This window comes from Penicillium roqueforti, assembly GCF_015533775.1.
Source record: "Penicillium roqueforti strain LCP96 04111 chromosome Unknown scaffold_01, whole genome shotgun sequence".
NCBI lineage: Eukaryota > Fungi > Ascomycota > Eurotiomycetes > Eurotiales > Aspergillaceae > Penicillium > Penicillium roqueforti.
The window spans coordinates 1084329-1099316 of NW_024067565.1; the positions used below are offsets into that span (position 1 = coordinate 1084329).

At 49.7% G+C, this 14988-nt stretch overlaps 9 protein-coding genes across 9 annotated transcripts; 4 read left to right on the plus strand and 5 right to left on the minus strand.

Moving 5' to 3' along the window:
• Nucleotides 1–39: 39 nt before the first annotated feature.
• On the minus strand, nt 40–1059 carry LCP9604111_822 (D-isomer specific 2-hydroxyacid dehydrogenase family protein; the record flags this gene model as incomplete). Its single annotated transcript, XM_039071939.1, has 1 exon — nt 40–1059. One exon carries the CDS (start codon nt 1057–1059, stop codon nt 40–42), a length of 1020 nt encoding a protein of 339 aa, XP_038933370.1.
• Nucleotides 1060–1242: 183 nt separating this feature from the next.
• On the plus strand, nt 1243–2268 carry LCP9604111_823 (uncharacterized protein; the record flags this gene model as incomplete). Its single annotated transcript, XM_039071950.1, has 2 exons — nt 1243–1668; nt 1729–2268. The coding sequence occupies 2 exons, from the start codon at nt 1243–1245 to the stop codon at nt 2266–2268; spliced, it is 966 nt and encodes a 321-aa protein (XP_038933371.1).
• A 223-nt stretch (nt 2269–2491) lies between these two features.
• Nucleotides 2492–4411, minus strand: LCP9604111_824 (uncharacterized protein; the record flags this gene model as incomplete). The annotated part of the gene is made up of 4 exons (XM_039071961.1): nt 2492–3991; nt 4041–4262; nt 4310–4324; nt 4376–4411. 4 exons carry the CDS (start codon nt 4409–4411, stop codon nt 2492–2494), a joined length of 1773 nt encoding a protein of 590 aa, XP_038933372.1.
• Nucleotides 4412–4959: 548 nt separating this feature from the next.
• Nucleotides 4960–5705, plus strand: LCP9604111_825 (EF-hand superfamily Ca2+-modulated protein; the record flags this gene model as incomplete). Its single annotated transcript, XM_039071972.1, has 3 exons — nt 4960–4962; nt 5015–5226; nt 5339–5705. 3 exons carry the CDS (start codon nt 4960–4962, stop codon nt 5703–5705), a joined length of 582 nt encoding a protein of 193 aa, XP_038933373.1.
• A 394-nt stretch (nt 5706–6099) lies between these two features.
• LCP9604111_827 (putative RNA annealing protein Yra1) lies at nt 6100–7949 on the minus strand (the record flags this gene model as incomplete). Its single annotated transcript, XM_039071984.1, has 5 exons — nt 6100–6373; nt 6427–6497; nt 6555–6704; nt 7657–7686; nt 7734–7949. 5 exons carry the CDS (start codon nt 7947–7949, stop codon nt 6100–6102), a joined length of 741 nt encoding a protein of 246 aa, XP_038933375.1.
• A 533-nt stretch (nt 7950–8482) lies between these two features.
• Nucleotides 8483–9241, minus strand: LCP9604111_828 (ESCRT-III subunit protein VPS24; the record flags this gene model as incomplete). Its single annotated transcript, XM_039071995.1, has 2 exons — nt 8483–9133; nt 9194–9241. 2 exons carry the CDS (start codon nt 9239–9241, stop codon nt 8483–8485), a joined length of 699 nt encoding a protein of 232 aa, XP_038933376.1.
• Nucleotides 9242–9793: 552 nt separating this feature from the next.
• Nucleotides 9794–10753, plus strand: wos2 (Hsp90 cochaperone SBA1; the record flags this gene model as incomplete). The annotated part of the gene is made up of 4 exons (XM_039072006.1): nt 9794–9818; nt 9992–10317; nt 10372–10632; nt 10688–10753. 4 exons carry the CDS (start codon nt 9794–9796, stop codon nt 10751–10753), a joined length of 678 nt encoding a protein of 225 aa, XP_038933377.1.
• Nucleotides 10754–11826: 1073 nt separating this feature from the next.
• LCP9604111_830 (translation machinery-associated protein TMA46) lies at nt 11827–13029 on the plus strand (the record flags this gene model as incomplete). The annotated part of the gene is made up of 3 exons (XM_039072017.1): nt 11827–11901; nt 11978–12528; nt 12585–13029. The coding sequence occupies 3 exons, from the start codon at nt 11827–11829 to the stop codon at nt 13027–13029; spliced, it is 1071 nt and encodes a 356-aa protein (XP_038933378.1).
• Nucleotides 13030–13541: 512 nt separating this feature from the next.
• LCP9604111_831 (FAD-dependent oxidoreductase) lies at nt 13542–14780 on the minus strand (the record flags this gene model as incomplete). The annotated part of the gene is made up of 3 exons (XM_039072028.1): nt 13542–13972; nt 14068–14654; nt 14752–14780. 3 exons carry the CDS (start codon nt 14778–14780, stop codon nt 13542–13544), a joined length of 1047 nt encoding a protein of 348 aa, XP_038933379.1.
• Between the last annotated feature and the right edge of the window lie 208 nt (nt 14781–14988).

Sequence of the window (14988 nt, forward strand, 5' to 3'; positions counted from 1 at the left end):
CTATTTCCTAAATGTAGTCACAAATGACCAAAATGACTATCAGCCCACTTGATTGATAACCTCACCAACACACCACTTCTCAATCGTGTTCTTCACTGCAGCCTGTAGGTTTTGCAATGTTCTTTCAGAATACCAGGCAAGGTGAGGTGTCAACACCAGATTCAAGCCCGCTGCTTCTGGACCTAACAACGGGGAATCACCTCTCCCAGCAGGTTCAGTGGCGAAAACATCTGTAGCCGCACCTGAAATAGCTCCGCACTTGAGAGCTTCAAGCAGAGCTTGCTCGTCGACAATTCCACCTCTTGCGACGTTTACCAACACGGCATGGGGAGACATAATCTGGAACTCCGCAGTAGAGATTATGTTGAGCGTCTCAGCGCTTCGTGGCAAGCACAGAACAACCACAGTCGACTTTTTCAAGCCATCTTGGAACGGGACCCGACCCGGTCGAGGAGATACACCTTTACGCTCAGCAATAATCACGTTCATCCCGAGACCCTTCGCCATGGCCTCGATTCGTTTGCCCAGCGATCCGTATCCAATGATACACAGAGTCTCATCACTACACAGCAACGGGGCCTTTCCATCAGGTGCACGAACCCGACTGAGCAAGGTGCCATGGGTCTTCCACTCAGTATCACGCGACAAGTCCGCAGGAACTGCAACTGTGGCATTATGGAGCTCCATAAACTTCCGTCGAGTGGCAAAGTAAAGCCCAATAGCGTGTTCACTCACACTGTCAATATTACAGCCGGGACAGTTGCACACAATGATTCCTCGTGCGGACGCAGCTGCTATATCGACGCAGTCTGTGCCGGTCGCCATGATCACTATAAGGCGGAGGTTGGGGGTAAATTCGGGGCTGAGGATCTCTGCCGTCAGGCGCGTGGTTGTCGTTATAATGATTGTAGCATCTTTGACGCGACTGGGCAGATCAACGAGATCGGTCCGTCGGTGGACTGCGCGGGAATGCCGCCCTGGTAGATCGAATTCGGGAATTGGGCAATGAACAGCCTCAATGGCGACGATGTGGTGTATGATGTTATTTGCGGTCATCATTATGAGAAAAAAGAGAAGATGTGGTACTGGCTTTGAAGATTTCTAATGACTTCCCCGCCGTAAATATCTCCAGCGCGATAAGAGTCATATATACACTTCCTTGCACGTGACGTGACCATTTATCTTGGAAGGCACGACAGTTCGCCACCGCAACCTGCAATCAACATACAACCACTATATACAATGGCCGCCTCACGCTCAGAGGTTAGTCCCCTTGGGTTTGCCGAAGAAGACTTTGCCGCGAAGAACTATGATCAGTTCGAGCAATGCAACTTACAAAATGACAATCTCTTCCCTATCGACAAATTCGATATACTTCGATCACGCACACCCGCAGCACCTAGGGCATACAAGCTCATCGAGCCGGCACTTCTGCTTATCTCTCGAATAATTCTTGATCGTCCCTCCACTCTCGGCTTTGCTCGACGGCGAGATACAGGTGCCCAAGACGTGTTCGTTGATAGGGAGGCAGAGCTTTGCCTCCCAGACGAAGAGATTATTGACCTAGTTAAAAAGCATATCCCAGATCTTGAACTGGATCCCGACATGAGTGCAAACTTCTCATCATATGGAGAAACAATCCTTCGCCCTGAATTACCCTCGGATATGGTAAGGTTGGACTACAGCCTTGTTCAACTATTAAAATCATAAGCTGCGACCCAATCTCAGAAAATGGCAGGGCTTCTATTACTCGCTACATCGCTAGGCCATCAGATGGCCCATATTTTGGAATTCCGCTGTATCCGTGCCTGCAAACTCCGCACTGAAGATGAACCTTTTGAAATACCACCTGGCATTATATGCCGTGAGGCCGGCACGGCCTGGGAGCTGAAATCCTTTGGTCGCCGAATTTATCCAGTCTGCCAGCCTGACGGTAGTCTGTACAACATTCAAGGCTTATGTCTTGAGATTGCATCTTGTAATTTTGACGTGATGAAGATGAACGACGATTGGATATTGAAGCTCTTTACCGAAGAGCATTGGAAGCAGGAGCAGCCGTTGAAAGCTCCTATTGACGTATTTGCTCGGTTTGCATTTTTGGAGGATGATCTTCTGGAGGACCAGGTTAGCGCCTCAATCAGAAGACAGACCCGGATGCTAGATGATGTGCAGGTTGAAACAGACAGCCTGAGCAAGAAGAGAAGGGCCCGTAGATTTCCTGTTCTTACGAACATTTGCGGGGGCAAAAAGTCGAGCCCAAGCTTGTGATGGGATTGTATGGTATCCCCTAAACTGTATTCTTATACCATCGATCAAATTGTTATGCACATGAAGAGAGTGCAGGGACCAAGCCTGGTCATTAGTCTAGTGAATGCCACTTTGAATCGCTCTATCATTTTTCAATCATCCCATCCTTAAAGAATATATACATATCATCCACTGGCACTATGCGTTCGCTCTACCTCCTCGCAACTCTGCTTCTAATCCAACATCATAGCCCCTTGCCAAACAGTTCTTCTCCTATCTCTTTAAGCAGCGGCTCCTTCTTCACGGCCTCAACCTTCATCTTTCCAATAACCGTATCTGCCACACCCATAGCGCGACAAATATCAATTAGAGGACCATCCATCGGGGCTTCGTAAACAAGAAGCCCAAGAGCAAACAACAACCCATGCAATGATTCCACGCTCTCGTTCTCGCGCGAAACGGCTTCAAGCAATGACGCGGCCAGTTCGACCTGATCTTCCTCGGACAGAGGATCGGGCTTTCCATCCAAGCGGGCGTTGTGATTGAATGAGGCAAGGTTGTACGCAAAAGAGGCGGCAACAACGCGGAGGCTCGTTTGTGAATCTAGGAGGGAGTTGGTCGCGAGACGGAGACAGGTCTCGCGGAGTGGGGATGAAGAAGAGGTGAGTTGTTCTGGGTATAGAGGGGTGCTGAAGAGATTGCAGGCTAGTTGGAGAGCCACGATGCGGAGATTGTATGGACATGAGGATAGATCCTCTTGGGATAGCGGTGCAAGGAGGGTGAGGAGGGTTGCGTGTTGGGCTTCTTCGGCGAAGTAGCCACTTGCACGTGGGTCAAGCAGAAGAAGGCGAACTAGATCAACCACGGCAAAATGACTGCCACTGGGAAGCATCGGGTACATGGAGGTCAATGTTGTGGCAAATGTATGCAAATCAGGGACCCTGATATCGGCGACAGGTTCGGTGGTTGAGTGACGCTGCTTCACAAATTCAATAACCTCCGCGACACCGTGGCCTTCCTTGAACGCGTCAGGAAGTTTTTGAAGGAGCTTTTCGAGTGGTGGAACCTTCTTATACATGACGAAGGTTGTAATCTCTCGCTGAAGACTGGGAAGTCGCAGTTGGCGATGGGGATGGGCCGGGTATGCCATCTCTAACAACATACGAACATTTCCCACTAGCTTAGCCGGGGTTGCACCGCTCCATTGATCCTGCTTTTGGCCCTTCAAAAATGTCATAAAGGTAGGAGTCGACCTCACGCTGTACCTCGTGGCAACATCGCGAGCTGCGCCGACGTCGACTTTGATGAGAGTACCTCGCTCACCCACTTCCGCTGCGAGCTGGTCATATGTTGGGTAAACAGCCTTACAGGGCGGACAAGTTGACGATGTGAAGAAAATAACGGCGCAGGAATGGGAAGCACTGGACAGCTCACTTTGCAGCTGACTGAGATTGCTCACAATGCGGACTGTGCCCGTTCCTGGATGTGCCACCGGCTGAGGTGTAGGAGGGACAGCCCTCGCAGTAGTTGCTTGAGCACTTGGCCCAGGGGCAGGACCTGTCCCGGTGCCTTGAGTGACGCCTTTAAGAGCCGCCTCGATTTGAGGTTTCATCATTTGCCCAAATGGAGTTTCCAGGAAAGTGCGAGGCAGATTGATAATGTGGTCCGGGATACTTTTACCGACAAGGAACATTGCAAGGTCTTGAGTGAAGTTATTGCAGTTATGAAGAAAAAGGTCGTATGACTAGAACTGATTAGCTATAGTTCCGTTGCTGAATTGTTAATGAACGAACCTCGGGTGTATAAATGGTCGCCAACGAGCCCAGGTATTCTTCGATAACCTCATTTGGAAGCTCAGTAGTACCTAGCTTCACGACCTCCATGGGCTGTCCATGATGTGTACTCCCTGGAGTAGCGGTCTGAATACCCTGACCGAAGTAATACTCGATTCCGTTAAGGACAATAGATGTATGATAAATGGCATCCATTTGTATCCCTGTCAAGGCAAGGGAGTACTGTACAAATTAGAGGTTGCTCGCTTTCAATAACGCCTTGAACATACCATTCGGGCCATACCCTATGTTCAAGATTAGTTGGTATTTACCACATGTAGAACTGGAAAACTTACCTTTGAAAGGTCGTAGACATATAGTGAGACATCCATGATGAAGTGCGTGTAGAATAGAACCTTTGAAGTGAAAGTCGAGAAAAGGAGCCCTTGAAGTGCGACCTGGACAGGCTCCAATCCGATAACGTCAGCACCGGCACCCCTGGAGGCTGCTATCACCTTCGATCGTGTTCTATAACATTTTCTACGGATGTGATGTTTGATGTTTGATATTCTTACTTTGGCAAAATGGAATGTGGTGTTGTAAATTGACGCGCTCTCATTTCTCACTAGGTATATACTGCCTCCAGGGGTCTCGATAATACGTTGCGCAACTTCAGAATCCAATAAAGGTATGGATACACTAGATCAGGAGAGGAATAATGAATTTGAAGCTTTCATATGCTTTAAATGTTTTCAATATTCCAATAATCATTTATACGCATAATTGTGTATAATAAAGCTGTTGAAGCTGGCGGCATCGCATACATCATTTCCCAATCGCCGCTCTCCCCACCTTCGTCACCTCCAGGGCCAGATACTCATTCTGTCCATGCCAACACCCTTGTAAAGCCACAAGCACAAGTTCTGTTAGTGATATCTACATGGTAAGACATCCGGGATATCCTCAATACCCAACCAAACCTGACTCCCTCGCAGCCTCCTAAAAAGCGCGGAGACGCAGCCAGCTCCTCCGCACCGGCAGCGCCAAAGCGCGGACGCGCATCCAAGCTCGCCAAGGAGAACAACATCACCGGCGAAGAGGAAAACGAAATCAAAGAAGTCTTTCACCTATTCTCCGACAAGAACGCAGACTTCCCAGACGAGAAGGAGGGAGTCATTCCCCGCGAAGATGTGCGCAAGGCACTGGTGTAAGCTCTGCTAGCTCTCTCCCTCCAATCTACCTACAACCCGACGCTCTCTTCCTCAAGCCCTTACTCTTCAACTACAATTACCAAATACTAACAACTTCCCCCTCAACAGCGCCCTCGGCCTCCCTCCTACAGACTCAACCGAACTCGCAGAAATCCTCTCCGCCCTCGATCCAACCCTAACCGGATACGTGCCCTACAGCCCCTTTGTCTCAATAGCAGCAGCCAAGCTGCGCTCGCGCGATGATGACGCCATGGCTGCCGAGGTCGACGATGCGTACCAGCTATTCACGCGCGGCACGAATGGCCCTATTACACTGTCGCATCTGCGGCGCATTGCGCGCGAGTTGAAGGAGGACAGTGTGGGCGATGACATACTCAAGGATATGATTCTTGAAGGGAATGGGGGTGCTGGGTTGAGTGCCGGTGTTACTTTAGAGCAGTTTCATGATGTCATGACTAGAGCTGGTGTGTTTTAGAAGTGGGGGAATTTGTGTAGACTTTTTGATAGATATAAGGGTTGGGTTCGGCGTTTGGCATAGCATATTCTTTTAGCAGGGAGTCTGAGGGGTTGATACTTTGAAGGGATCCCAAGGTTGTTCGAAAATCGATTATCATTTGTAATGTCCCATTGTGAGTGTAAGTACATACTTTCCTCCACCAGCTTCTGCGAAAGACAGGAAAGAATTAAGCCTGCTGGTACTAACAAAAAAAAAAAAGAGTAGAGAAACACAGCCAGTGGAAAAAAATAATCAGAGCAGGAGCACAGAAGGAGATATGACCCGCGCATCAACCATAAAGAACTCCCAAGAATTGCGAAACTTGTATCGTGCCAGAGCCGTGATGGAGGAATGAAAGCAAAAGTCGAACCGTTTAGGAGATTTCGTCAGCCATGCCGATGTCCTGGCTGGCGCTGGCCTGGGGGACAGTGCCGTTGACAGGAGCAGTGCCTTCGGCAGGGGGCGCATCGTTGGTGAAGTAATCAATCATCTCAGCATCAAGCTCCTCGACAGTCTTGGGCTTTCCGCGGCCGGCGTTGCGGCCACGAGGGCGAGCAGGGCCCTTTCCACGACGGTTTGTCTTCTCAGTAGGGGTCTTGGTTTCCTTGGCCTTGGGGGCAGCGGCGGACTTGGGCCGAGCCTTCTGACTGTGAATGAATAAGCATATGGATGCGGACAGCTAGAATGAACATCAACTTACGCAATGCGCTCAGTAAGAGGCTTGGAGGCAGGGATAACAGGAACGTGAGAAGCATCATAGACAACTTCGATCTGTTATATAGGTCAGTCAATGTTGCAGTGAAGGCTAGCCAGAGAAAAAGGATTTACCTTCATGGGGCGGCCATCGACGAGGAGTCCGTTGAGCTCCTTGGTAGCCTTGGCAGCAGTGTCAGCCCTGTTAAATTGGATGGAGGCGATGCCACGGCTAGTGCCATTCTGGTTGTAGGTGAGCATGACGCGCCTAACGGGGCCAGCAGACTTGTTGAAGTATTCCTATAGCGCAAACGAAGACGATTAGTATTTTCGTCAGACAATTTCAGTGAGCGCGGTTCTCGAGTGGTGGCGGCGCAAACGAGGACGGCCAAAGGTGAGAGAGCATCAGCGAGCACACAGCATCAATCCATCGTCTGTTTCATCCTGGCATTGGACCACGGAGCATATAGCTCCTTAATTGCAACCCCATGCGATAGGTCGCAAATTTGCTTCCCGCAATGGAACATAACACACCAACAAATATCCATAGTATCAAGTCTCCACTTCATCCATACATCCATCAAGCGGTCCTTCAACAAAAGCATTCTTTCACGTCGCCGACATCATGGCATAGTTTTCCAACTAAAATCCATTTGTCCATGAATGTGTCATCCCAACAACGTAGTGCCATGTCAGACACAGTTTAAACTTCTCCGAGTCACTGGAATAGGTAATCACCCCATAGCAGCAGAACTCTTTACGGAGAGATTTGAGACAAGAGTCTCGAATAGGTAGGTTTCAGTCTGCCCTCTGAACCTGTTGACCACTATTCCACTGATGCGCTCGCTGATGCCCGTAGGATTTCAAAGTAGAAGAGATGAAGGAAATGAGCAGAATTGAAGAGAGGTCAGGATGATGAATTTTCATCAATCATCCTCGGCATAGTACTCAGATAACAAGGCAGGTGGATTTCCGCATGGGAATTGACACGAGCAATGTACATCTTTTCACCGTACTACAACACAGTTTGACTTCTTGTCTCGCAGAGCGCCAGCAATGTGTATATATTTGCAGAGACATGGAGAAGGAGCAAACTGTGTGTGCCGTCCATCGAGGAATATCCATCGATGTGGGAGGTAGAGAGAAGTCGAGAGACCGGTCGAAATCGTTTGCGCCGCGAGTCTCGAGAAAAGAGATGGCGATGAAAGCCAATATGAGAGCCTTTAGATCAACATACCTTGACATTGGCCTCGGACACATCGGAAGGCTGAGGAGGTTAGCGACAAGCTGAAACATCAATGAGTAAGAACTTACCAATCCGCTGACAAGAATCTTGCTGGATCCAGTCTGGGCGACAGGGGCCGGGTGAGCAGGCTTAGGAGTCGCCTTGGTAGACTTCTTCACACCTCCAACGGTGGGTGCCTTGGTCGCTGCGCGGCGGGAACCACCACGGCGACGAGCAGTGTGGCGAGCGGTCTGGCGACGGCTGCCGACGAGATCGTCAAGAGATTTATCAAGGTTGGCAGACATGGCTGTGATGGGATAGCAAAGCTGGCGATTTGCAAGTTCAGCAAAAGTTACTGAATGAACGTGTCGTGAATGATATGGCGACCTAGGATTTTAAGTCGCTTTAGAAAGAAGTTGAGGGCACGGTGGGGTCACGTGGGTTCTCGGAATAGGATGAAGCAGGTATGTTTATGGAGTTGAAAATGATGAATCGTGAAGGGAGGAAGGGACGAGAGGGTGAGGAGAGGGGGCAGGTTGTAGCCTGATTTTGCACTAAACCCCTTTTGGCGCGGCCCAATGCGAATAACATCAGCCACTTTGATTGGACGAATGCTACGGAGCCCCAATGAGTATGTACTTATCATCTTTGTCCCTTCTTTGGTCTGTTATACGTGAGATCAATATCTCCCAAAACAAGCAGAAATCCATTATGTGCAGGTCCAGCCTTAGAGATTAGACTATGGAAAAACAACGCACCCAACTCCAAAGGCAAGAAGTCATGAAGTAGACGACCGATAATAAAAAGAAAGACCAACGTCCTGAGTTCACAATATGTACTAGCTCTTGAGAGCTTCCAACCGGCCTCGCATCTGCGCGAGAGTGGCTTCTTGGTCTTCGAATTCCTCCTCGGCTTGTGGGGATTCCGGCTCCGAGATTTTGGCCACAGGTGTGGTCGTGACGGGCTGCGCCTGGGCGAGTTTGCCCTGCAAAACTTCCTGCAGGATCTTCTCGATCTCTGATTCTGCTTCCCCTTCCTCATCTTCAAAGACAGAAGGGTCCATGGTAGCATCATCGACCATCTCTTCGATAATACCTGCCCTAACTAATTCTGAAGACAGTTGGTGCATGGTCGCAGACAATTGAGGCAGGCGGACCAGGGTGTTCACATCCTTCATGATCCCAGTTGACTTTTGCAGACTGCCCTGGATTTTGCGCGCGGAGAAGGCTTCATTGACCTGCATTCCCACACTCTGCAGTTGGGCTCGGCTGGTATTCAACCGTGTGGTCTGTTTCCGGATGCGCACCAGCTCCCTTGCAAAGACTTTGGTGTCATTGTTGGCTTGCTTGGCCTGGGATGGATTTCGCTGAGCCCGTTTAGAGGCATTGACAATGTACTGGCGAGTCTGGCTGTCGCTGGCTTTTAGCCGGGCTAGATCGCGGTCGAGTTGCCGTGTATTTGTGCGTATTAAAGCATTGCATTTTCTCATCTAATAGATCATCTTTCATTAGTGTCATATTTCCAGGCATGAGCCACACTAACTGCCTACCTGGGCTTGCGGGTCGGGCCCAAAGAACACCGCCTTGAGACTCTCCATGAATGCGCTCTTGCGGGAATGGGGATAGAAATCGATGATAAAAACAAGCAGGCAAATTAAAGGTGTGAGGGATGTTTAACAAATAAGTTCAGTCTCGGGGTAAGGCTTGATCAGCGATTGACGCTCATGCCCGGTGCATCGTAGAGATAGGCGGGGCAAGGCTAATTCGTTGACTATGCTGTCGCAATTTTTGAACCCTCAGGATACTGTATGATAGGACTTTTCTCGAAGACCAGGATCGCTAGGTCTTCGGTTCAGTCTTCAGATCAGTACACGCTGATGCGACTGTCAATATTCGAACCTAGTAGAATGGTACCTTGGGATGCTACGCTCAGTGGTATCCGACCGGGAGCTGAAGCTGAGTCAGTTCTGACGTAATACAATGTCCCACATAATTCATGCCTAAGGCATGCTTCTACCAGTTTCTACAACATAGCAATAGTAGGTTCGTGAATGAGCTTCTCTTACACTTCTTCTCCTCTCTTTGACCACGTTTTCTATCTTCCTCACTTTCTTCACTTCTTCCAGTTATCTTTCCATTCCTAATTCAATATGTCTCAGACCCTGACTCCCGAAGGTATGTCATGACTGCTCTACTGCTTCCCCGCTCTCGAACGCGGGTCTGCACATTTTGCATAGAAATTACTATGACGTTATCAATATCTAAGACTGTTTTGAAACATTCGCTATGCCAATTCTACAATTTCATTTTTAAGTGAGATGGAGGCGCTAACATGCTTTACTTTTCAGTTACATGGGCTCAGCGTTCATCCGACTCGGACCCTGAGCGCAACTACCTTTACGTGAACATCAAGGCTGCCGAGGTTCCCAAGGCTGATGCTACCCTCACCATCACTGAGAAGAATGTTTCTTTCAAGGGCGTCTCCAGAAAGGGCGTAACATACAGCGTCTCCCTGGACCTCTTTGCCGAGATCGACCCCGAGAACAGCAAAGTCAACCACACCGACCGCGATGTCGAGCTCGTTCTCCGGAAGAAGGAGCTCAAGGAAGAGTTCTGGCCCCGCCTTCTCGAGAGCAAGCAGAAGATGCACTTCTTGAAGACCAACTTCGACAAGGTATGCTTGGGCGTTAGTTCTATTTGATTATGGGGCATGACTAATTGAATGCAGTGGGTGGATGAGGATGAGCAGGATGAGGCTGGCGAGGATGACTACGCCAACAACTTCGGCGGTTTCGGTGGTGAGGGTGGTGGTGACCCCAGTGCCGGTGCCGGTGGCCTAGGCAACATCGACTTCTCCAAGCTTGGCGGTATGCCCGGCATGGGTGGCATGGGTGGTGGTATGCCCGACCTCAGCGCTCTGGCTGGTGGTATGGGCGGTATGCCTGGTATGGGCGGCTTGTCCGGTGGTGAGGGTGCCGAGGAAGATGATGTAAGACTGCTCGCCTATAAGTGATCTGTGATTGTCTACTAACGCAACTCTACAGGATGATCTCCCCGAGCTCGAAGAGGCCGAAGGCCAGAAGTCCACCAAGATCCAGGAGGTTTCTTAAACGTGAAATGTCTACTTTCTGCGAAATCTATGACGATCAGAAACGAAAAATGAGAGTGCGTTAAGACGCCTACGGGATGATAGTTTGAATTATGGATTTGCTTGGGTTTTCGCCGTCTATTGACTGCAGGGCTATTCTGACCAAGCAGCTTTGATCCAAGGCCAACCTTTATACATGGTAGATCTATCTCATTGAAAACATCCCAATGATTGATGAAGCGTGATGAGTGGTCATTACAAGTTTTCACGTAAGTTATATAATCGAGTAATTTTACGCCCACGGTACAATTGTATATTGTAATGATCAACAGGTTGTTAGGCAGTATAGTTTTGGTGGATGTTAGTCTTCAAACGATAGCGACGAAATATTCACATATGAAATGGGCTCTGTTTAGGCATTCTCCAGGATATTTTACACTACAATCGATGCATTTACTTATGTACATCATAGCTTGTTTCATCTCTTCTTTAGGGTTCTGTGGGAGACGAAAGTCATATATACGGCAATAGAGAAGTTCAAGCCGAAAAATTCTCCAGATAGAAATTGCTTCAATGTACCCTTCTTTCCCTGCCGTACTGATATTCGCATACACGAGGGCTATATTGTGGGTGTCGAGGGCAAATCGGAGTGGGTATATGACGCATGTCGTTGTGAAGAACATTCTCAAGACTCAACACCGTACATCCCAATAATAGAATAGTGAGAAGATAGTGAATCTCTAGTAAAAACACTCTATATAAGTGTCTTCATAGATAATCCCAGCCCGCTTTTATATTTCGAGTCGCACCGTAGACACGCGGAGTAAAAGGCCCGCACCATCATTGGTTAACCAAAAATTACCGTCACACTCTCACACCCCTCGTTTTCGAGAACATTTCACTCTGCAACAACCCTGGCATTTCTGCCCGCCACTCGATATCTTTTCTTTCAGAATCTCCCTGTCATTCTTTCGGGTTTCATCAGCGTCTTTTCTTTGCCACCTTGTCACCCATTAAGGCGCACCCTGGACAGGCGCATTTTCACATTTTTACTCTCCCCCAAACCCGCGACGTCACGTCCGCCCAATCGCCGCCATGCCTCCCAAGAAAGTCGATCAGCCTAAGAAGAAGAAGGCCACCGTTGAGGATAAGTCCTTTGGCATGAAGAATGTGCGTCATACCCTTGATTGAAGTCGAAGAGCGGGTTCGCTCGTGATATACCAACATGTCCTAACATTGAATGCAGAAAAAAGGTGGTGCCGCCAAGAAACAGATCCAACAGTTGCAAGCACAAGCCGCAAGCAACAAAAACTTAGACGAAAAGAAGAAGGCCGCCGAAAAAGAGAGGCGTGAGGCCGAGAAGGCCGCCGAGGAGCGGGCCAAGAGAGAGAACCTCGAGCTGTTCAAGCCCGTTCAGGTCCAGAAGGTTGCCTTCGGTGTTGACCCGAAGACTGTTCTCTGTATCTTCTTCAAGCAGGGTCACTGCGAGAAGGGCCGAAAGTGCAAATTCTCACACGACCCCAATGTCGAGCGCAAGGCAGCCAAGAAGGATTTGTACACCGACACCCGTGACGAGAAGGCCGACGAGGAAGAGAAGAAGCAAAAGGATACTATGGACGACTGGGACGAGGAGAAGCTACGTAGTGTCGTTATGAGCAAACATGGCAACCCGCGCACAACCACCGACAAGGTGTGCAAATTCTTCATCGAAGCAGTGGAAAACCAGAAGTACGGTTGGTTCTGGACTTGCCCGAACGGAGGAAACAAGTGCATGTACAAGCACAGCTTGCCACCAGGGTATGTTTTTTCTCCACTTATGTGTGCCTCCTACACAATACTAACAGCGTGAGTAGATTCATTCTGAAGACCAGAGAGCAGAGAGCCGCCGAGAAGGCCCTCAGGGACAAATCGCCTTTGCACACTCTCACCCTAGAGGACTGGCTGGATTCCGAGCGTCACAAGCTGACGGGCACGCTGACACCCGTCAACCAGGAGACCTTCGCCAAGTGGAAGAAGGAGCGTATGGACAAGAAGCTCGCCGAGGCACAAGCACAGCAGGCCAAGGAGGCTACTGGTCGTACGCTCTTCGAGAGTGGCAACTGGGCCGACGAGGATAGTGAGCCCGAAGAGGGCGAGGACGAGGATGGAACCTGGAATTTGTCAGTCATGCGACGAGAGACCGAGAGGCTGCGTGAACAGAAGGAAGAGGAACGTCTTCTTAAGCTCAGTGGCGGGGTTCTACCTACAAGTATACCCACAACTATACCCGAAGATGTCACACCTGAAGCTGTGGGTTGAGTCCCTCCACATCCTCACGATACTAGATTCGTGGGCTCTTGAGGATCCTTCTCCCCCGGCCACATGCAACCGTAGAGTTTGTTTCGTGTTGCCATGGGGTCGGATCTCGATGTCGAGTGATCGCTACAATCGCTTGCCCAAACTGCTGGCTTTGTATGCAACCTCGGTCATCACTAAGGGCTCGGCTAGTCGCCTGTTCCTTCCAACCTCTATACGTATGTACTACAAATGTCATGCGTAGAGGAAAAGGTCTAGGCTAGCTAGCCACGGGGGCACAAAGGCTTGATGGGTCTTGTGTCCCATGTGACGGAAGAATCAACGGCCGATATACCTTTGATAGCACATTGTTATTTTGTTGGTAGAAAAAAGTTCGTCCATTCAAATGAACATGATGCCTTTTATTTTTCTATGTATCAGATTGCACAGCATGGTAAGATCTAATAATTCAAGAGATATGTACAACATGCTCTCTATAAACAACGCATGCGCTCGTTAAATGTCAGCAAATAGTTTTACAGCGAGGCTTTTGCCTGCAGTAGCCTCTTCTCGAGCATCACGGCTACAATGTCCTCCGCAATACCACGGGACAGCTCAAACCCGCGACCACCAGCACCATACCCATGAACGACATATCGATCATCAGCGAGCTTCTCTGCCTCGATGCGCAGACCGCCCTCACGAGCCGGCCGCCGACCGACAATATCGCGAATCACATCAAACTGGCCGCCGCTCTCAGGTGTGAAAGGGAACCACTTGCTTGCGTTGTCGAGGAGTCGGTGTCTGGTTTCCAGTGATGGGTTCGGGTCCCAGTTATTCGGCTCCTTCGTGCCTCCGATGATGGTTCCGCCTTCGAGAGGACGCGGGATACAGAAGGACCACGAGCCATCCGTATTCTGTCGAGTAATGGTCTTAGAGACAGGGTTACGGACAAGACAGGTTTGACCTAGAGAACATGTCAATCCACGGATTCAGAACGTACACGTTCAAGCGCATTCCAGACACAACCAACACCATCACCATCACCCCATAGACACATACCTCTGATAATAAACGACTTCGGGTCCTCAAACCCAGTTCCCGAGCAGTTCACCACGGTCTTCACATTTCCCGCCATACTAAACGCTTCCTTCAAATTGGCGAGCGTATACCGCCTCGCCTCACCCCCCTTAAGAATGAACTTGCGCAACAAATGCGCACAGTAGACAGGCGAGTTGATCACATACGTCCCATACTTCACACCCCACACCACTCCAGCCGGCACCTCTTCTTTCCCTAGAAGTTGGAACTTATCCAGGTGCGAATAGACATTGCGCACACTCAGCTGATCCAGATACTCGGGTGGCGGCGCCTCGAGGTGCTCAACGCCGTCGAGGAACTGGATGCCTGCGCCGGGCTCATCGGCCGCAGTTCGCTTAAGCCACTCATACGTGCGCTGCGCTTGGTTCGCTTCCTTGAGGGCCTGTGGCGAGGAGCCAGGCACCGGGCGGTAATGGGCTCCTGCCCATGGCGAGGCGTAGTTGACGGAAGTTTCCGATGGGAAGTCCCGGGCTACGAGAAGGATGGATTGCGCCGGAGTGAGATATTGTTGGATGCATAGTGCGGTGGAAAGGCCAATTACGCCCGCTCTGGTTGAGTTTGTCAGCTGATTGTTGTGTCTTGTGATCTTTTTTCCTTTTTCGCTTTCGGGGCGGATTGGCTCGAGGGTATTATATGTGCACTGACCCGATCACTACAATTGTGTCCTTGGACATGTTGGATGTTGGAAACCTGTCACCAGGGATTAACAGCCACTTTATAGGCACAATTATAGACGTGAAGCCCCAATGTTGGTCTGGGAATGAGTCAAGAAAGGGTCCGGGGAAGGCGATAAGACCCCCGCGGTCATATGATAAAGACACATGGCATGTTCCACTTGGAATGCAACATGAGTATACAACATAGTTGGATTCTTATTAGTGA